Source organism: Scyliorhinus canicula, chromosome 12 (genome assembly GCF_902713615.1).
Source record: "Scyliorhinus canicula chromosome 12, sScyCan1.1, whole genome shotgun sequence".
NCBI classification, from domain to species: domain Eukaryota; kingdom Metazoa; phylum Chordata; class Chondrichthyes; order Carcharhiniformes; family Scyliorhinidae; genus Scyliorhinus; species Scyliorhinus canicula.
Window position 1 is genome coordinate 120,723,087 of NC_052157.1, and position 18,960 is coordinate 120,742,046.

At 47.4% G+C, this 18,960-nt stretch overlaps 1 protein-coding gene across 4 annotated transcripts in view; it reads left to right on the forward strand.

Annotated features, from left to right (window-relative positions):
* LOC119974748 (BICD family-like cargo adapter 1) overlaps positions 1-18,960 on the forward strand; it is a 56,609-nt gene that overhangs the window by 15,982 nt on the left and 21,667 nt on the right. For all 4 annotated transcript variants that reach the window (XM_038813940.1, XM_038813941.1, XM_038813942.1 and 1 more), the window contains exon 3: positions 15,110-15,226. In XM_038813940.1, the coding sequence (XP_038669868.1) occupies positions 15,110-15,226 (117 nt within the window). The remainder of the gene's footprint in view (positions 1-15,109; positions 15,227-18,960) is intronic.

The following is an 18,960-nucleotide window of genomic DNA, read 5'->3' on the forward strand; positions in this document are numbered from 1 at the left end:
GATTGGCCATGCTAAATTGCCCTTAGTGTCCAAAATTCTCTTTAGTGTTGGGTGGGGTTACTGGGTTATGGGGATAGGGTGGAAGTGTGGGCTTGGATAGGGTGCTCTTTCCAAGAGCCTGTGGAGACTCGATGGGCCGAATGGCCTCCTTCTGCACTGTACATTCTATGAAATCTATGGCTCTCCCGCATACCTTGCACACTTGTCTTCAATCCCAAAAAAACATGCTCATGCGGGCCACCGTCATGTGTGCCCGGTGGACGACCTTAAGTTGTATCAGGCAGAGCCTGGCCCAAGATGTTGACGTGTTGACTCTGCTTATTGCATCCGCCCAGAGACCTGCCTCTGTCTCTCCCCCTAACTCATTCGCCCATTTGTGCTTTAGCTCCTCTGATTCCATGAGTTCTTTATAGATATCTGAGACCTTCCCGTCTCCCACCCATGCTCTAGAAATTACCCTATCTTGTATCCCCCGTGGCGGTAGGAGCGGGAAGGTTGGAACCTGCCTTCGCAAGAAGTCCCGAATCTGAAGATATCTAAACCCATTCCTTCCCGTCAACCCAAACTTCTCCTCTAACTCCCTCAAACTGGGGAAGCTCCCATCTATAAACAAATCTCCTATCCACCTGATCCCTGCTCTCTGTCATCACCGAAACCCTCCATCCAGTCTCCCTGGGGCAAACCGCTAGTTGCTATAGATGGAGCCCAAACTGATGCTGCCTCTGCTCTCACATGTTTCTTCAACTGCCCCAGACTCTCAAGGCCGCCACTACCACCGGGATTGTGGAGTACCGGGCCGGCGAGGTGCCGTGATCAATGCCCTTAAACTCGTGTCCTTAAAAGTTGCTGCCTCTACTCGCTCCCACACCGGCTTCCTAATCATGGCTTCTACCACCACCCACTTCCTAATCATGGCTATATTTGCCGCCCAGTAATAGTTGCTGAAGTGCGGCAGAGCCAGCCCACCCTCTCCCCGGCGACGCTCCAGCATCATCTTCTTCACTCGTGGGGTTTCACCCACCCAAACAAAACCGGAGATCACCTTATTTACCCGCTTGAGAAAGGCCTTTGGGATAAAGATGGGGAGGCACTGAAAAACAAACAGGAATCTCGGGGGGACCATCATTTTTACTGTCTGTACCCTCCCCGCCAGTGATAACGGGAGCATATCCCACCTTTGGAAGTCCTGTTTCATTTGTTCCACTAACGGGGTCAAGTTTAGTTTATATAATAGCCCCCCCAGTCTCGTGCCACCTGGATCCCTAAAAAACGGAAACTACCTCCCACCACTCTGAATGGCAGCTCTCCCCGTCTCTTCTCCTGCCCCCTTGCCTGGATTGCAAACATTTCGCTTTTCCCCGTGTTCAACTTGTACCCTTAAAAACAACCAAATTCTCCTAAAATCCTCATGATCTTTCCCATCCCCTCTAACGGGTCAGAAACATACAGGATCAGGTCCAGTTAAGGGGCAATTTAGTGTGGCCAATCCACCTAACTAGCACATCTTTGGGTTGTGGGGGTGAAACCCAGGCAGACACGGGGAGAATGTGCAAACTCCAAATGGAGAGTGACCCAGGTCTAGGATTCGAACCTGGGTCCTCAGCGCTGTAAGCAGCAGTGCTAACCACTGTGCCACATGCTGCTCTGGTGAGTGACTCTTAAGTGCTGAAACCCCAATGTTTATAAACCAACCACATCAAAGAGTGGTAAGTGCATTCCAATCACTAAGTGCACTCCAATCACTCATACATGTGATTGCAATGCACTTACCTCTCTTAGGGAGTCCAACTTGTTCAGGGGTCCCTTTAGTTAGAGAATCCCTGTGGGGTATCCCTCTACTTAGGAGTCTCTGTGGGTGGTGCCTGTAGTTGGTGGTTTCTGTTGGGGGGGGGGGGGGGGGGGGAAATAATTGTGAAGCAGAACAAGGCCAAAGCATGGGTTCATCCCGGTACCAGTTGAGGTTATTCATGAAGGCCCCCCTTCTCAACCTTGTCTCTCACCTGAGGTGTGGTGACCCTTAGGTTAAATCACCACCAGTCAGCTCTCCCCCTCAAAGGGGAAAGCAGCCTGTGGTCATCTGGGACTATGGCGACTTTACCGTAACTATGTACAGGGGCTGATAGGAATGAGGCTTCTCCCAGAGATATCTCTTTTGAGATGAGTGCCAAATGCATCTAATCTAATATAAATGATGATGAATGTTAGCTATTAGTTTAATAGCGATTAACCCTTTATACTATATATTCCTCCCGCCCCCCAAATTCTACTTATTAGTATCAACTATTTACACATCCTGCCTTCCATCCCCACCCCATGTCTCACCACAGTCTCTTGTGCCCATGACACCAATCTCTGATGACGTTCTCGGTGCTCTCAGAGGATGTGTAGGAAGTATGTTCCCCATATTCTTCCTGGAACACATTTGAATCAGTAAATGAATATTCCTGATTCTGGGTGTAAAGATGATGTATAAAGATGATGATTCAACGTTGTCTGCTTCTGCTAAGGGGTGCACAGCTGCAGTGGGTCTGTGATCTTCTGACCCAGCCAATGTTGTTACTCGATGAAAGTAGATGTTGCTTAAGTACATTCAATGATTCCTGCACTCTGGATGAAGTTGCATTCAAGAACGACTGTGATGGACAAACATAAGAATTAAGAAAATTCTCAAGTGGGGTTACTGATCTTTCTGTCAATACTGTGGGATTTTGTCTTTCTGCTTGTGCTTGTTTGGCCTGTGCAGACGCTGCATTCACGTCAGTGTGAGTTTATTGTTCATCTGGGATTGGCATTTACAGAGTTGGCAGTGGCAGTGGAGGTAACATCTGGGACAGGACTGGATGCCGCCTCAGGTTCTGTGATTAAAACATTTCTTACTGGGTCAAGTTGTTGTTTTGCTACCTCCACTGGATTTAGAGAAGTTACACTTCCTTGTACATCTGAAATTTGTGTGAGATCAGTGACTAATATATCAGCAGTTTCAGTCATTACCTCTTCAGCCTTGAGTCAGAGTTTGGGAGTGAAGTTTTTGTTCTGTGCTTCTCTCACTGGCCATTATTGGAGCTCCTGTTCCTGGTTTCTTTTGGTGAAAGTCAATGGACTTTATTCTCTGATGTTCAGGCTATGTCCTGACGCCGGCGTGGGAACGGTGGCATTTTACGATCCTCCGTTTGGTTGGGATTGGCAGGCAGGCAGTGTAGAGAACTCGGCTCCAGCTGCTGATACGGCTGCAGAATTGCCGGGTCTGTGGCTGTGCATGCGCACGGCGGCAGCCTGCAGCGGTCGCGTTGCGCAACACGGCGGCAGCCGCACGCGGACCCGCCCTGCCAAATAGTGCTCCCCTTTGACCGGTTCATGACCCTCAGACCACCTCCCAACTGTGCCCTCAGCTCCTGTCAAAGATCCCCCCTGCCTGCGGATCGGCTCTCTTCCGACTGTGGCAGCACTGGACTGCGTCTGCAGCCGCCACGCCGAATTTCCGACAAATAATAGCATGAGAGACCCACGCAATCGGGAACTCGGCTAGTCGGGGTCAGAGCATTGGGGGAGGGCCTCAAGCAATGTCCTGAGGCCGTCGATATGGCGTGTGGTGTACTCCTGGAGTACGCCGCTTTGGAGGGAGCAGGGCGGAGCATCGCGAAAGCGCCATCGCCTCCGATTTCGGCTCAAACTTTGATTCTCCGGCCTATCGTTGAACGCAATTTCACCATCGCCGACTGGAGAATCCCGCCCAATGCCTGCACCAGGTTGTTCTATGTTATTGGTGTCTACCAGAATAGTCAAGTGGATTGACACCCTGGTCACATTCATCAGTAATGTTCTGGTCAACACTCATTACTTGTTTTTGATTGTGATCCACTCTCTTTTTAAAAAGTTAAAAAAAAATAAAGTTAGAGTACCCAATTATATTTTTTTCCAATTAAGGGGCAATTCAGCGTGGCTAATCCACTTATCCTCTCTTTTAAAAGGTAGTGCAACATCCAGAATATCTTCCTCTGGCTGCATGGTTAATGTTGTTAGCGGTGGTCTGACCACCTCCTTCATCGATCTGCCTCTCAAAGAGTAATACAAGTTGCAGAATGTCTTCCTCCTACTGCAGCTGTGGGGCTGGATTCTCCGCACCCCAATGTCGAAATCGTGTTCGGCGACGGGGCCGAGAATCCAGTTTCCCGCATGAAATCGGGACCGGTACCGGTTTGGCGAATCTCTGCCCCCCGAAAAGCGGCGTACTGTGCAGAGTGTCCACTACCTGAGGCCATTGCCAGAGGCCTGCCCCGCTATTATCAACCTCCGACCGGCCAAATCCCTGACGGCGTATTTCATTTTAAAAATAAATTTAGAGTGCCCAATTTTTTCCAATTAAGGGGCAATTTAGCGTGGCCAATCCACCTATCCTGCACATCTTTTGGGTTGTGGGGGTGAAACCCACAGAGACACGGGGAGAATGTGCAAACTCCACACAGACAGTGACCCAGGGCCGGGATTCGAACCCGGGTCCTCAGCACCGTAGGCAGCAATGCTAACCACTGTGCCACCATGCTGCCCTCTGACGGCATATTTCTAATGTGGTCCCAGCCGTTTGGGAATCTCACAGTCAGGGGCAGGCCGGTTGACGGGCAGGGGGGTCCTCATTCGCGACTGGGGTATTTTTGAGCGGGTGATCCGGGTCGGGCGAGCGGCCGATCGGGGGCACTATTTCCACGGTCCAGGTCCGCGGTCTGAATCCGCCATGGAGCACATTGCGGCTGCTGGAGGCCGCCGCCGGTCGTATGTGCCGCATCTGACCTGGAAATGCGGGGGGCCGTATTGACAGCTGGAGCTGCGAGCTCCATGATAGCTGCCTACTAGCCCCCTGCAGGGCTGTAAATTTATGGCCTTTTGACACCGGTTTTCATGGCGTAAAAGGCCACAGTTTTATCTATATCGCGGGGACATAGTCCCCGAAACAGATAATCCAGCCCCTGGTGCTTTCTCTATGGAGACCAGTTCAAACTATTTAGAGTTGACTTTGGTTTCTACGGCAACTGATGCTTCTGGTTTGATTTCACGACCTCCTCGTGTCTCCGAGTTGGGCAGGATAAGGCCGGTAGATCGCTCTCTACATTTTTGGGCATGGAAAGCAATTACTGACCATGATTTCAATGTCTCCATCACCATACATGTTGACGAGCCAATGCTTTCATTTTGTTGATTCCCATGAGGTGAAATTCTTCTATCACTTGTGTTTGGAATTTTGTTTTGATTCCCCATAACAAACAACCGCCTTACAGAGTCAGTTCAATTCTATGCACATAGCGAGGTCTGAGCTCGGTAGTCACTTCTTGGGGTGTTTTAACTTACTGCGTGTACAGGCAAACTTTGGAGAGCACAGCATCCCTTGGCATTTCAAGTGGAATTTGATCCACTGTAACAGGTACCATGTCTATCTGGTTGAAAGCAATGACTTCAGTTTGTGGAGCTGTGGCGTAATGGAAGCCTGGAAAGTGCATCTGTATTTCCATGATTCTCAGTGGAGTGAAGTATAATTTTGTACTGGTAAGCAGATAGGATTAGTGCCCATCTTTGTCGGTGTGCAGCGGCAAGTGTCAGGGTTTGTGAGTTCATCCACTTCAAAGCCTTCTGGTCTGTAATTAACATGAATTTATCCCCGTGCAAATACGCCTGGAGCTTCTTAATTCCATAGATTAGTCCAAGAGTTTCCGTCTCAATCCTGTTCTGCCTTCAGCAATGTGCATGAGGAGTATGCAATGGGCCTTTCACTGCCTTCAGGAAATGTCTGGGAGATGACAACTCCAACACCATAACCAGATTCAGCACAAGCCCAGGCTGACAACCACGTTTCAATTGAAATGTGCCAGGACGTTAGCAGGAGTTAGCTCTTGCTTGAGTTCCTTGAACCTGACAGGCTTGTGACCAACCCCTTTTTGGTTCTGCCTTGATTGCCAAGCTGGAAATAATAATAATCTTGATTATTGTCACAAGTAGGCTTACATTAACACTGCAATGAAGTTACTGTGAAAATACTCTAGTCGCCAAATTCCAACGCCTGTTCGGGTACATGGAGGGAGACTTCAAAATGTCCATCACCTAACAGCACGTCTTTCGGGACTTGTGGGAAGAAACTGGAGCACCCAGAGGAAACCCACGCAGACACGGGAAGAATGTGCAGACTCCGCACAGACAGTGACCCATGCCGGGAATCGAACCTGGGACCCTGGCGCTGTGAAGCAACAATATTAGCCACTGTGCTACCGTGCCACCCATGAACTTGTTGTAGTAATTCACTTGTCCAAAAAGTGGACAAAGCTCCTTCATGAGTTTGGGTTGGCCACTGTGGTGCTTTTACAACTGTCTCCACCTTTCTGGGTGAAGGTGAGAGGCCAGTTTCGTCAAACCTATGTCCCAGGTATTCCACTGAAGGCTTCAGGATTAGGATTTGGATTTCTTACAACAGATGCTGTATTTTTCCAGTCTACACAGGACCCTGGCTAGATTCTCTAAATGAGTTAGAAGGTTTATCCAATGATGAGATGTCATCTTGAAAACAGATTACACCAAGGAGGCCTTGTATTATTTTGCCCATGGCTGCTGGAATCAGACTGGTGAAGACGCAATTCCTAACGGTAGTTGGGCAGCACGGTAGCATGGTGGTTAGCATAAATGCTTCACAGCTCCAGGGCCCCAGGTTCGATTCCCGGCTGGGTCACTGTCTGTGTGGAGTCTGCACGTCCTCCCCGTGTGTGTGTGGGTTTCCTCCGGGTGCTCCGGTTTCCTCCCACAGTCCAAAGATGTGCGGGTTAGGTGGATTGGCCATGCTAAATTGCCCGTAGTGTCCTAAAAAATAAGGTTAGGGGGGGTTGTTGGGTTACGGGTATAGGGTGGATACGTGGGTTTGAGTAGGGTGATCATTGCTCGGCACAACATCGAGGGCCGAAGGGCCTGTTCTGTGCTGTACTGTTGAAAAAAAGTTGTTTGTATTGATACAGACCTCTGTGTGTGTTTTTTGTTGTATCCTTCCTGGAACCATTACTTAGCTGCATTTTCAAGGAAGCGTGCGGTGGGTCATTGTAATTGAATAATTCACCTCCATTTACAGAAGTGAACAAGTCCTCAGGTACTGATTCGCTTCCAGGAAAGGATTAATGGTGACTTTATAGTCACCTACATATTGTGACAGACCTGCCATGGTTCACTACTGGGACTATGGGAACTGTCCATTCTGCATAATCAACGTATCTGAAAGCTCTCAAATCGTCTTAGTTCCAGATCGATTTTCTGTCGCATCGAGTAGGGAACTGAGTATGAATTGAAGAACCTTGGAGAAGCTTCGGCTTGGAGAAGTTTGTCTTTAATAACTCCAATGCCTTTCTTGGAGATATCAGCATACCTGTCCAACAAGTCCTGCAACATGGGGTTGGCATGTATTTTATTCATTTTACTCCAGTCCAACCAAACTTCTTCAGCCGGTTACTGCCCATACATGATGGGTGATCCCCTTTCACAATGATAAGTGGCAACTTAGCTATCTCCATACTTAGCTTGAAGTGACATTTTTCCAAGTATACTCTGTTTGATGAGTGTAGGTGCCAAGCTCGACTGAGAATTTTCTCCAATGCCCATTTCTTGAAACTTTTCACCCATGTCATCTCTGAAGCAATAGAAACAGATGCTCCAGTATCAACCTCCATTTCAAGCAATTTACCATTACAGACAATGCCAACTTTTAGTCCTTCATCTAGTTTTGGATCAGACTGAATGCAATACAGTTGCTCTTGTCACTGTTAGTTTCACTTTCTGTTTCATCATGACTTGCATTACATTTGTATTCAGTTTCCAAGTAAAGCGCCTTTTTCAACTGTCTGTTTATTTTATTTTTGTGTAACCTGTACTCTTCGTGATGAATTTTCCTGGAGGTGCTGCTTTATTGTGATCAGCCTTCGATGTGCATGGACTTGGCAGGTTAAGTTACCCCCTCTAGTTCTGAAATGTGCCTTGAAGCCTCAACCTTGTGACTCAATGAGAATGTAACTGAAAAAAGCTGATACACTTAAGTAAATCTGAGTATTCCTAAAGTAGTTCTGTCTTGAACATTTAACTAACTAAATATACACAGTAGGGTCTTATATGGAAGGACTTGACTAATCTCAATCCAATCCTGAGTTCACCACAGCACAGAATTCCCCAGAGCAATATTAGATAGCATTTATTGACAACCTCAACTACAAAAACAGAGGGACGGGATTCCCCGTTGGCTGATGCCAAAGCAGGGAAACGCGATTGGGAGAATAGGTTCCAATGCCAAAATTGCGGCGGGCCGATTTAACGGCAAATCGCAATTCTCAGTAACCTCGACAGCGGCATCAATGCAGTCCAGGATGCATGTACAGTAAACACCGTTTGCATATCATTAGCGGGCATGACAAGGCATTCTCCACGGCCTCCGTCATACTCAGCCTCCGATGGGATGAGTTCCCGACGGCGCAGTTCACTTGTGCTTTTAGAAATCATGCAAGTCTGGGCGGCACAGTGGTGCAATAGTTAGCACTGCTGCCTCACAATGCCGAGGACCGATCCCGCTCCCGGGTCACTGTCCATGTAGAGTTTGCACATTCTCCCCGTGTCTGTGTGGGTCTCACCCTCACAACCCAAAGATGTGTAGGATAGGTGGATTGGCCATGCTAAATTGCCCCTTAATTAGAAAAAAAAAATGAATTGGGTACTCTAAATAAAAAAAAATTGTGAAAATCTTGGCTGCTGAGGGAGAGAGAGGGGTTTCACAAAGTGTCCAACAGCGCCATATCTTACTGACAGTTGTGCCGCTGGCTGGGAGGGGCTTCTGCCAGGGCAGGGGGGAATAATGGGGGGTGGTCATGAGGTGGCCTGTGGAGTTGGGGTGGATGCGCACAGAACACCATTGCCGCAGTTGGAAAGGCAGCCATGTAGCTGCGCATGCCGCTGACTGCCCACTGTGAACTTAGCCCCCTTAGGTGCCCACTGGCCCCAGACAACCCATCAACTGTGTGGGTGTGCTCCAGCACAACCAGTGCCATCTTGTTGGCTGGAATGAGTGTGTGTGGGGATTGTAATGTGTAAATGCGGCTGAAGCTTGTCAGCCTCCCGAGTGTAAATCACGGACCTGGTAACGCCCGCACCGTTTTTCATTGGAATCGATTGTGCTCCACATGGCGCCAATGCTAGCTCCTCCAGAGTTGCTGAATCAGTTCAGATTCGGCGCCGGTTTTGCTGTTGTGAAAGTCCGCGAATCCTGCCACGGCGTCGGCCCTTCGTCTCAGGAACGGAGAATCCAGCCAAGGATGATTGGAGCGGGAAATGGAAAAATGCCACACTAGTCCAATGGGATGCCAGTTTGAAGTTTAGGCAAAGGACAGGGAATTTATTTTGTATTCGAGTTTGCTACATCCGCTCTGAGAGTCTTCAATATGAAAAGAGGATGGTCGAAGAGTGGTTACTTCCCAAGCAAAATAATCTTCAGCTTAATAACACAGAGTCCTCACCAGCGGAAATCACCTGCAGAACTGTGATATAGGGGAAGGTAGCTGTAGAAGGTAGCTGTAGCTATAGCAGCTGGTCCCCATAGCGGTGGGATACAGGGACAGGTACCTTGTCGAGGTGTACTATAGGGGCAGGCACCCATCGAGGTGTGATTATAGGGATAGATAAATGTAAAAATGTTGGTATGGGGCAGATATTTCTTTAGCTGTGGTATTCGGGTCAGTATAAGGTGAGATGTGATATAAGAGTAGGTACCTGTAGGTGGATACTATGTAAATATAAGCACAGTTGATGATCCTTTGAATGTAGATATAAAAGTGCTGGCTGGGCCTTGATGACAGAAACACCATGCAATGAGGGAATATTACAGAATAGGATAAACTACTGATGAAATTGGAAATTAATACCCTTCTTGGTGTTGGTCAGCCAGCCAGCCAGCGGGCAGCACGGTAGCATTGTGGATAGCACAACTGCTTCACAGCCCCAGGGTCCCAGGTTCGATTCCGGCTTGGGGCACTGTCTGTGCGGAGTCTGCACATCCTCCCCGTGTGTGCGTGGGTTTCCTCCGGGTGCTCCGGTTTCCTCCCACAGTCCAAAGATGTGCAGGTTAGGTGGATTGGCCATGATAAATTGCCCTTAGTGTCCAAAATTGCCCTTAGTGTTGGGTGGGGTTACTGGGTTATGGGGATAGGGTGGCGGTGTTGGCCTTGGGTAGGGTGCTCTTTCCAAGAGCCAGTGCAGACTCAATGGGCCGAATGGCCTCCTTCTGCACTGTAAATTTTATATATTCTATATTAAGCAAATGCAGTTCAACTTTCTATTAGAGACTGTCTATGTACACACAGGTTTTTCCGTCCTGCTTCCCAGAAACCTCTCCCTTGTGTCTGCTCAGAACAGGACACACTGTCCTCGTGATAACAAAGAATATCAGAGCAAACAGCTGGTTACATTGGGTGCTGTTGTTTTTTTAAATGGACCCGAGAGAGATATAACAATAACTTCAACCAAAGAGAAACCTTTGTGGTGAGTCATGAAATTGAGATACTGCCTGGGGAGATCAAAGTGCAGAACTGGGATTTTGCACAGACACTGAGAAATAATTACTCAGCATGAAAGAAATCAATTCTATTCACAGCGACAGTGTTGTTTCCAATTTCATTCCATGTTTGGTCGCTTGATACAATCCATGTTTGGTCACTGGGTCCATTCTATGTTTGGTCACTGTATCTATTCTGTGTTTGGTCACTGTATCCATTCCATGTGTGGTAGCTGTATCCATTCCGTGTTTGGTCACTGTATCCATTCCATGTTTGGTCACTGGGTCCATTCCATGTTTGGTCACTGGGTCCATGCTGCGCTTGGTCACTGTATCCATTCCGTGTTTAGTGTCTGCATCCATTCCGTGTTTGGCGGCTGTATCCATTCCGTGTTTGGTGACTGTCTACATTCCATGTTTGGTCACTCGGATACAGTGTATCCGTTCTGTGTTTGGTCACTGTATCCATTCCGTATTTGGTCACTGGGTCCATTCTATGCTTGGTCACTGTATCCATTCCGTGTTTGGTCATTGTATCCATTCCGTGTTTGGTGGCTGTATCCATTCCGTGTTTGGTGGCTGTATCTATTCCATGCACCAATGCTATGTTTGGTCAAGTACCCATTCTGTGTTTGGTAGATGTATCCATTCCATGTTTGGTGGCTGTATCCATTCCATGTTTGATGGCTGTATTCATTCCATGTTTGATGGCTGCATCCATTCCATGTTTGCTGGCTGTATCCATTCCGTGTTTGGTGGCTGTATCCATTCCATGTTTGATGGCTGTATCCATTCCGTGTTTGGTGACTGTCTACATTCCATGTTTGGTCACTCGGATACAGTGTATCCGTTCTGTGTTTAGTGTCTGCATCCATTCCGTGTTTGGCGGCTGTATCCATTCCGTGTTTGGTGACTGTCTACATTCCATGTTTGGTCACTCGGATACAGTGTATCCGTTCTGTGTTTGGTCACTGTATCCATTCCGTGTATCCATTCCGTATTTGGTCACTGGGTCCATTCTATGCTTGGTCACTGTATCCATTCCGTGTTTGGTCATTGTATCCATTCCGTGTTTGGTGGCTGTATCCATTCCATGTTTGATGGCTGTATTCATTCCATGTTTGATGGCTGCATCCATTCCATGTTTGATGGCTGCATCCATTCCGTGTTTGGTGGCTGTATCCATTCCATGTTTGATGGCTGTATCCATTCCATGTTTGATGGCTGCATCCATTCCATGTTTGATGGCTGTATCCATTCCGTGTTTGGTGGCTGTATCCATTCTGTGTTTGATGGCTGTATCCATTCCATGTTTGATGGCTGTATTCATTCCATGTTTGATGGCTGCATCCATTCCATGTTGATGGCTGCATCCATTCCGTGTTTGATGTCTGTATCCATTCCATGTTGATGGCTGTATCCATTTCATGTTTGATGGCTGTATTCTTTCCATGTTTGATGGCTGTATCCATTCCGTGTTTGGTGGCTGTATCCATTCCGTGTTTGGTGGCTGTATCCATTCCATGTTTGATGGCTATAACCATTCTCTGCTTGGTGGCTGTAACCAATCCGTGTTTGGTGGCTGTATCCATTCCGTGTTTGGTGGCTGTATCCATTCCGTGTTTGGTGGCTGTATCCATTCCATGTTTGATGTCTGTATCCATTCCATGTTGATGGCTGGATCCATTCCGTGTTTGGTGCCTGTATCCATTCCATGTTGATGGCTGGATCCATTCCGTGTTTGATGGCTGTATCCATTCCATGTTGATGGCTGGATCCATTCCGTGTTTGATGGCTGTATCCATTCTGTGTTTGGTGGCTGTATCCATTCCATGTTTGGTGGCTATAACCATTCTGTGCTTGGTGGCTGTAACCAATCCGTGTTTGGTGGCTGTATCCATTCTGTGTTTGATGGCTGTACCCATTCCATGTTTGATGGCTGTATCTATTCCATGTTGATGTCTGTATCCATTCCATGTTGATGGCTGTACCCATTCCGTGTTTGGTGGTTGCATCCATTCTATATTGATGGCTGTATCCATTCCATGTTTGGTGGCTGTATCCTTTCCATGTTTGGTGGCTGTATCCATTCCATGTTTGATTGCTGTATCCATACCATGTTTGGTGGCTGTATCCATTACGTGTTTAGTCACTGTATCATTCTGTGTTTGATGGCTGTATCCATTCTGTGTTTGATGGCTGTATCCATTCCGTCTTTGGTGGCTGTATCTATTCCATTTTTGGTGGCTGTATCTATTCCGTGTTTGGTGGCTGTATCCATTCCATGTATCAATTCTATGTTTGGTCACGCACCCATTCTGTGTTTGATGGTTGTATCCATTCTGTGTTTGGTGGCTGTATCTATTCCGTGTTTGGTGACTGTATCCATTCCATGTTTAGTCACTGTACGCTCTCCATCTTTGATGGCTGTATCCATTCCATGTTGATGGCCGTATCCATACAATGTTTGGTGGTTGTGTCCATTCTGTGTTTGGTGGCTGTATGGATTCTGTGTTTGATGGCTGTACCCATTCCGTGTTTAGTCACTGTATCCATTCCGTCTTTGATGGCTGTATCCATTCCATGTTTGATGGCTGTATCCATTCCGTGTTTAGTCACTGTATCCATTCCGTGTTTGGTGCCTGTATCCATTCTGTGTTTGGTGGCTGTATCCAATCCGTGTTTTTTTTTATAAATTTAGATTAGCCAATTATTTTTTCCAATTAAGGGGCAATTTAGCATGGCCAATCCACCTACTCTGCACATTTTTGGGTTGTGGGGGCGAAACCCACGCTGACACGGGGAGACTGTGCAAACTCCACAGGGACAGTGACCCAGAGCCGGGATCGAACCTGGGACCTCAGCGCCGTGAGGCGGTTGTGCTAACCACTAGGCCACCGTGCTGCCCCTCCAATCCGTGTTTGATGGCTGTATCCATTCTGTGTTTGATGGCTGTATCCATTCCGTGTTTAGTCACTGTATCCATTCTGTGTTTGGTGCCTGTATCCATTCCATGTTTGATGACTGTATGCATTCCGCCTTTGGTGGCTGTATCCAATCCGTGTTTAGTCACTGTATCCATTCCGTGTTTAGTCACTGTATCCATTCTGTGTCTGATGGCTGTATCCATTATGTGTTTGGTGGCTGTATCCATTCCGTGTATGATGGCTGTATCCATTCCGTGTTTGGTGCCTGTATCCATTATGTGTTTGATGGCTGTATCCATTCCATGTTGATGGCTGTATCCATTCTGTGTTTGGTGGCTGTATCCATTCTGTGTTTGGTGGCTGTATCCATTCCGTGTTTGGTGTCTGTACCCATTCTGCGTTCGCTGGCTGTATCCATTCCGTGTATCAATTCTATGTTTGGTCAAGCACGCATTATTTTTTTGGTGTCTGTATCCATTCTGTGTTTGATGGCTGTATCCATTCCTTGTTTGGTGTCTGTATCCATTCTGTGTTTGGTGGCTGTATCCATTCCGTGTTTGGTGGCTGTATCCATTCCGTATTTGGTGGCTGTATCCATTCTGTGTTTGGTGGCTGTATCCATTCTGTGTTTGATGGCTGTATCCATTCCATGTTTGATGGCTGTATCCATTCTGTGTTTGGTGGCTGTATCCATTCCGCGTTTAGTCACTGAATCCATTCTGTCTTTGATGGCTGTATCCATTCCATGTTTGATGGCGGTATCCATTCTCTGTTTGATGGCTGTATCCATTCCGTGTTTGATGGCTGTTTCCATTCTGTGTTTGATGACTGTATCCATTCCGTGTTTGGTGGCTGTATCCATTCCGTGTTTGGTGGCTGTATCCATTCCGTGTTTGGTGGTTGTATCCATTCCATGTTTGGTCACTGTATCCATTCCGTGTTTGTTGCTGTGTTGATTCCATGTTTGGTCACTGTATCCATTCTGTGTTTGTTTACTTTTTTTTTCAATTTACTCTCCTGAATGTGCTGATTCATGCTGAGCAAGGGTACGCTGAGTATGGTTTTTCTCATGCTAGGATCATCTTGAAGGTCCTGATCCACCAGAAGTGTCTTCGCAGTAAGCAATGGCAGGTCTTGTTACACAGCCAACACTGTACACCATGGCCCAATCATTATCCAATACAACCAAAATGACTCTTCCCAAAGAACCATTTAGTCTTGATCCAGCATTCTGGGTACTCTTTTGGACTTCAAAGAGTGTTTTAAGAGTGCTGAGCTCAGTTGAGATGCTTCAATTGCTATTTAATTGAAATCAGTTAACTGAGGTCTGGGATTGGGATCGAGATCTTCACTCTGCGTGGCTCAATATTACACATGACAGTGCCTTTAAACACCTGTCATCGGCAACTCCATTCTATTAACTTTTGTAGAGTTCAATATTGCTTATGGACAGCCATAGACACAGTAGTGAGAAATGTGAGTTCGAAGCATGTATAACAACATTCATAATATATTTGAATCTCCTTTCAAGAAATGTTTTGCATGAAATGAAACTGATGGTTTTGAGAATTGAGTAAGACGGAATGGATGTACTTGTTATACACACGAGTAACTAATTTATCTCTTTATCCAGGCAGCAAAAGTGGAGCAGACCCTCAACCACGAGATCCATACTTTGAGGGAGAGATTCATGGGAAAGGAATTTCTATGGAATGAGAATGCAACAAGGGTAGAGAGCCTCCACACTGAGGTATGTATGAAACTTGAGTCTGAACCTGTAGTCCAGGCGGGTACAGAGCCTGAAGGCTATGTGGGTACAGAGCCTGTAGTCTAAGCGGGTACAGAGCTGGTAGTCCAGATGGGTAAAGAGCCTATAATCCAGGTGGGTACAGACCTGGTAGTCCAGGCAGGTACAGAGAATATAGTCCAGACGGGTATAGAGCCTGTAGTCCAGGCGGGAACAGAGCCTGTAGTCCAGACGGGTACAGAGCCTGTAGTCCAGACGGGTACAGAGCCTGTAGTCCAGATGGGTACAGAGCCTGTAGTCCAAATGGGTACAGAGCCTGTCGTCTAGGTGGGTACAAAGCCTATAGTCCAGATGGGTACAAAACCTGTAGTCCAGGTGCGTACAGAGCCTGTAGTCCAGACTGATACAGAGCCTGTAATCCAGATGGGTACAGAGCCTATAGTCCAGGTGGGTACAGAGCCTGTAGTCCGGACGGGTATAGAGCCTGTCGTCTAGGTGGGTACAGAGCCTATAGTCCAGGCGGGTACAGAGCCTGTAGTCCAGATGGGTACAGAGCCTATAGTCCAGGCGGGTACAGAGTCTATAGTTCAGATGGGTACAGAGCCTGCAGTCCAGATGGGTACAGAGCCTGCACTCTAGGCGGGTACAAAGCCTGGAGTCCAGATGGTACAAAGCCTGTAGTCCAGGTGGGTACAGAGCCTGTAGCCCAGGTGGGTACAGAGCCTGTAGCCCAGATGGGTACAGAGCCTGTAGTCCAGGTGGGTACAGAGCCTGTAGCCCAGATGGGTACAGAGCCTGTAGTCTAGATGGGTACAGAGCCTGTAGTCCAGATGGGTACTGAGCCTGTAGTCCAGGTGGGTACAGAGCCTGTAGTCCAGGTGGGTACAGAGCCTGTAGCCCAGATGGGTACAGAGCCTGTAGTCTAGATGGATACAGAGCCTGTCGTCCAAGTGGGTACAGAGCCTGTAGACCGGGCGGAGTCCCCATTGCACAGTACACCCACAGGCACAGGTGAACGCTAAGGTACATGGGTGCCAGCATCCCACTATGTTATGCAAACCTATGTAACAAGTGACAGGCTGTTCCTTAGAGGGAAACATTGAAACCAAGCTCAATCCTGTCTTCACTTGACATGCATTGTCTCACAGAAGGAGCCAAAGATCAGGAGGAGCAAACCTGGCTGATTTGCCCCTATCCCAACACCGAGGTTGAGGCCAATTCTCATTGCTGCCTCCATGGAGCTCAGCTAACTCAACACAGGCCAGGAAGTGACATTTCCTGATCTGTACATGAGTTTAAAGGATAATTTGATAGACATGTGTGGGATTATGCAAGGATGGAACAAAATAGAGAGGAACATATGGGTCTGAGTTTTATTCTGGCGAACAGGTGTATTTGAAGCAGGAGGGAGATTAAATGCAGCGAAATGTACAGAGTATCAGAAAGCTGACTCTAAGCTGCTGTTTCCATGTTTAGCTGCAGTGTGTGAGGCTGCTCGTGAACAATCCCCTCAGGGGAGACTGGTTGTCCATTTCAATATGTCAACTCCTCAATTATGGCCAACAGGATATTTGCAATTTAGAAGCGAACCCGGGATTCCTGAAAGTCACAAATGAAAGCCAGACAAGAACACAGCGGCAGTTGTGGTATATGACCGAAAAATAGCCCACTGAATACTGACATCTATGTTCTTGCCCATTTGTGTGAAAGGCCTGGTTTACAGTGCTTGTGCTGAGAGGTATCTGCCACAATTTTGGAAATTTGTATACTGAAGCTCCGCTTTGGGGCTTTGAGATCAGCGTGGCTTCAGCCCTCGCTGTTTTACTTCGGGGCTCAGGTGTGGACGGAGGAAAATGACACCATCAACAGGAGCAGCAGGAAGTGCACTCAAAGGAACACCAGCAGGAACAGCAACAGCTTGCTTCACCATGGTAGAGACAGTGAGGAGAGAGGTGAGACTCTCGGGAGACCTCAGCCAGAACGCAGGAGGGTTGGTGAGATTTCTCAACCTGCCACCATCTCAGGATCGGCCTTCTGTCAGGTGCCGTTCAACATTTGCTGCCTGCTGGATCAAGACCTGCTGCCAAGTGAATCCACACTGCCATTCTTCACAAGTAGCTGTCCAAGTCATCACAATCCTCAGGTTTTTTTAAAACTCGGGTGTCTACCAAGGCTCTGTTAGAGACATTGAAATCTCACAATCAGCCACCCGTAAATGCAGAAGACAGGTGACTGGTGCCTCGTTTGCCAGGGTAGGTAATTCAGTCGACTTTCTGACCGATATAGCCGGTCAGAGTGAGTCTTTGCCATAGCCGTCATCCCACAGAGTGTCATCAATGTACACATGTAACAATGAAGGCACAGATCACCCAGAGTGTTCCTCAACCAGAAGGCATCCGGTCCATCAATGCGTAGCTGGTGTCCAACCAATAAAAGATTGTTTGTGCAGGTGTGCACAAGATTCGCAGGCATCTACCATGATGCCTACATTTTGCACCATTCCACCTTTCTTAACCTCTTCACACCTTGAAGCAGACTTACGGAGACGAGAGATACCCACTTACAAAATGGCTGATGACACTTCGGAGTAGCCCAACTGCTGAAGTATAGGAGTACAATGATACATATGGCTACCAGATGTGTCATTGAGCAAGCAGTTGACATGCTCAAGATGCTCTTCTGGTGCCTGGACAGATCTGGATGTGTGCTTCAGTACGTATCAGCCAGGATCTCAAGATGGTCATGGTGTGCTGCCCTCTGTGCAACATTGCCCAGCAGCAAGGTTTGGACCTGCAGCATGAACAAAGAGCAGAGCACAGGACCTCTTTAGGTGATTCTGTGCTGGAAGACGCAGGGCGCGATGTGGCCAAAGCATCAGCAACAGAGTACATTGCTACCCAGGATACCCTCATTATTGTGAGCTTCATTTGGATTTCTCCAGCCTCACCTGTCTGCCAGTCACATGCAAAAGTCACTTTTTCCCCATCCACCCAACTTACAGAGTCCCGCAAACGGCCAAGCCTCACTTTCAGAGCCGCCCAGCGCTCGGTGTCAATTCAAATCTTCCCATTCATCACAAGCAAAAAGAACACTTTCAGCAACAAGAAAGGGACAAGGTGGAAAATGGCAGGAAAATTAATCTTTATGTGCTTCAAATAAAAAACAGAAACTTAACAGTCTAACATTATGTATCACACCCATTTGTATACCCTTCCTCCTTGCACATTTACCTGGTCCAACCCCTATGTCTTCAGCAGACAAGCTGTTCAAATCTCTATTCTATCAGCAAAGATGCTCTCGCTTGATATTCTCTTGGTTTTGGAGTCTATGGAAGGCCTGCCGGAGGCTGCATGGGCAGACATGACCATCTGGGTATTAGGCAGCATGAGGACTATTGACTGAGTGGGATGGGGCAACAAGTGGAAATTGGAAATGTTTTGAGCCAAACCCTCATTTCCATGCCCTCTTTCACCAGGATCTCTGTCATAGCCCACCCACATTTCCATCTAGCAATGAGCAAGAGAATATTCTCCTGCAGATCAGTGAGGTGATGAATCGCTACGGGTGAGGTATCATCAGTCCTATATCAGATGGCTTTCAAAGTGTAAGCATGCATTAGAACTGTTAAGCTGGGAATGATTAACTGATACTTGCTGCTGACATCAAATGAATGTTGCATGCTATTTTACACTGTCACCAGGTAGCTGGGACTTTGTGACTTCCTGGGGTGATAAAAG